The sequence below is a fragment of the Marmota marmota genome, unplaced genomic scaffold, assembly GCF_001458135.2.
Source record: "Marmota marmota marmota unplaced genomic scaffold, marMar, whole genome shotgun sequence".
NCBI lineage: Eukaryota > Metazoa > Chordata > Mammalia > Rodentia > Sciuridae > Marmota > Marmota marmota.
The window spans coordinates 26,390,000-26,391,820 of record NW_026000174.1 but is presented as its reverse complement, the minus strand read 5'-3'; the positions used below and the strand labels follow the sequence as shown (position 1 = coordinate 26,391,820).

Below are 1,821 nucleotides of genomic sequence, written 5' to 3'. Positions count from 1 at the left end.
ATAGGAGTACCTATGGGGTGGGGATGCAGCTCAGTGGAAGAGTGCTTACATAGCAAGGCCTTGGGTTCCATCCCCAACACTGAAAAAAAAAAAAAAAGAAGTATTTAGCCATTGAACATGTCTGTTAAAAGACAGAACAGTGAACATTTAGAAAAAAGCACTTGTAAATATGCCTTTGCAAATATTGAAATGCAGATTAAGGTAAAAATCTTTTTTATTAATATGAAAATTTTTACGATTAAATGAGGAAAGAGCTAAAAGTTATACTCAAACATACTTGTTAGTGAAGTAAGTAGAAGAAATAAGGTGTAGATAAGCATTTTATTAAGAGCCAGAGCTCAAAATGCACATATAAGTAATTATGTGATTTTTAAGTGCTTTAATATGTACTTTTTAATGCCAGAAGTGTGCATACATTCAGTAAGACCCTCAAAATCAGACTTTACTATTTGGCATTTATGGTTGTTATGCCATTGCCTGAAATGAAGTTTAATCATGAAAATGACATTTGCTAAGTAAATACTGATAACAATTTTTACCTAATTTTAAGACTAGTCAATTTCAAGCCTGTTCAAGCATTTATGCATAGCCAACATAAAATGTGTGGGAATCCTCAAAACAAAACTCTTCCATTCATCATGTGGCTTAAAATTCATATATTCAAACCTGCACAAGCAATCTCAAAAAAATACTTAAGAAAATTAATCTAATATCTCAGAGTATGTGTGTGTATATCTGATGTTACTAAAGTATTCCCTATATAAAGAGGCTGATTCCAAAAGCTTCTCCTAAAAACCAACCCAATTAATTACTATACACTCTGTAATTGATTATATGGTTATAATTGGAAACTACTATCAATATTACTATATGGTTTGGAACACTAGAATATTTTTAAATAACTCGGTTTTGCTTTTCCTTTTAGTAAAGATGATGTCTGCAAAAGACATGGCAAAAGTGATGATCGTCATACTTGCAATTGTTTTTCTTACAAGAACGGATGGGAAAGCTATTAAGTAAGTACTACAACCTCTTTTGCATGGTGAAGGCATGGAATAAGTGGGAAGCTAATGGAGTCGTCCTCTCTGTTTCTGTTCTTCCAGGAAGAGAGCTGTGAGTGAAATACAGTTTATGCACAACCTGGGGAAATACTTGGCCTCCCTGGAGAGGATAGAATGGCTGCGAAAGAAATTACAGGATGTGCACAGATTTCCTAGCCTTGGAGCTCCACTACGCGCTGGAGAAGGTGGTTCCCAGAGATCCCCCCAAAAGGAGGAAAATATCCTTGTTGATCACCACCCAAAAAGTCTTGGGGAGGGAGACAAAGCTGATGTAGATGTATTAATTAAAGCTAAATCCCAGTGAATACAGATGTGATCAAGGCACTGCTGTGAACAGCTAGGGCAACAATATTACACACTGTTCACTTTTCTAAACTCCAAGAAGACTACCAAATGCCAATATTTCTACTGTTACCAAACTTTGCATATAATCCATTGCTAGACCTGATGGCTGCAATATTAATTGATTATTTTAATCTAACTGTTATTCGTTAAAGAGCTCTTTTGATCATTCTTTCTCTATTATTCTTTTTAAAAGTATGTAGTGCATAACTTGTGAAATAAATTGCACATTTTCACATGTCTCCCTCATAACGCAAAATAAAAATTTAATCTTGAATCAAAAGTACTGAAATGTTTCTTTCTTGCTAAAAGTAAGTCTTTTGGGTTATAGTGAATACCCCAATGTTTATATTGACATGGGTAGGAAGAACAAAATGAAAAAAAAATTTTCAAAAAAATTCAATCATATTTGATATTT

General features: G+C 33.7%; 1 protein-coding gene across 1 annotated transcript; it reads left to right on the top strand.

Annotated features, from left to right (window-relative positions):
• The first annotated feature begins 917 nt into the window (after positions 1 to 917).
• Pth (parathyroid hormone) lies at positions 918 to 1,475 on the top strand. The gene is made up of 2 exons (XM_015476281.2): positions 918 to 1,016; positions 1,104 to 1,475. The coding sequence occupies exons 1-2, from the start codon at positions 931 to 933 to the stop codon at positions 1,363 to 1,365; spliced, it is 348 nt and encodes a 115-aa protein (XP_015331767.1). The 5' UTR covers positions 918 to 930; the 3' UTR covers positions 1,366 to 1,475.
• The last annotated feature ends 346 nt before the right edge of the window (positions 1,476 to 1,821 follow it).

Coding starts and splice junctions, on each gene's coding strand:
- Pth (XM_015476281.2), top strand. CDS start 931: ATGATGTCTGCAAAAGACATGGCAAAAGTGATGATCGTCATACTTGCA. Junction 1,017..1,103: donor ACGGATGGGAAAGCTATTAA/GTAAGTACTACA, acceptor CTGTTCTTCCAG/GAAGAGAGCTGTGAGTGAAA.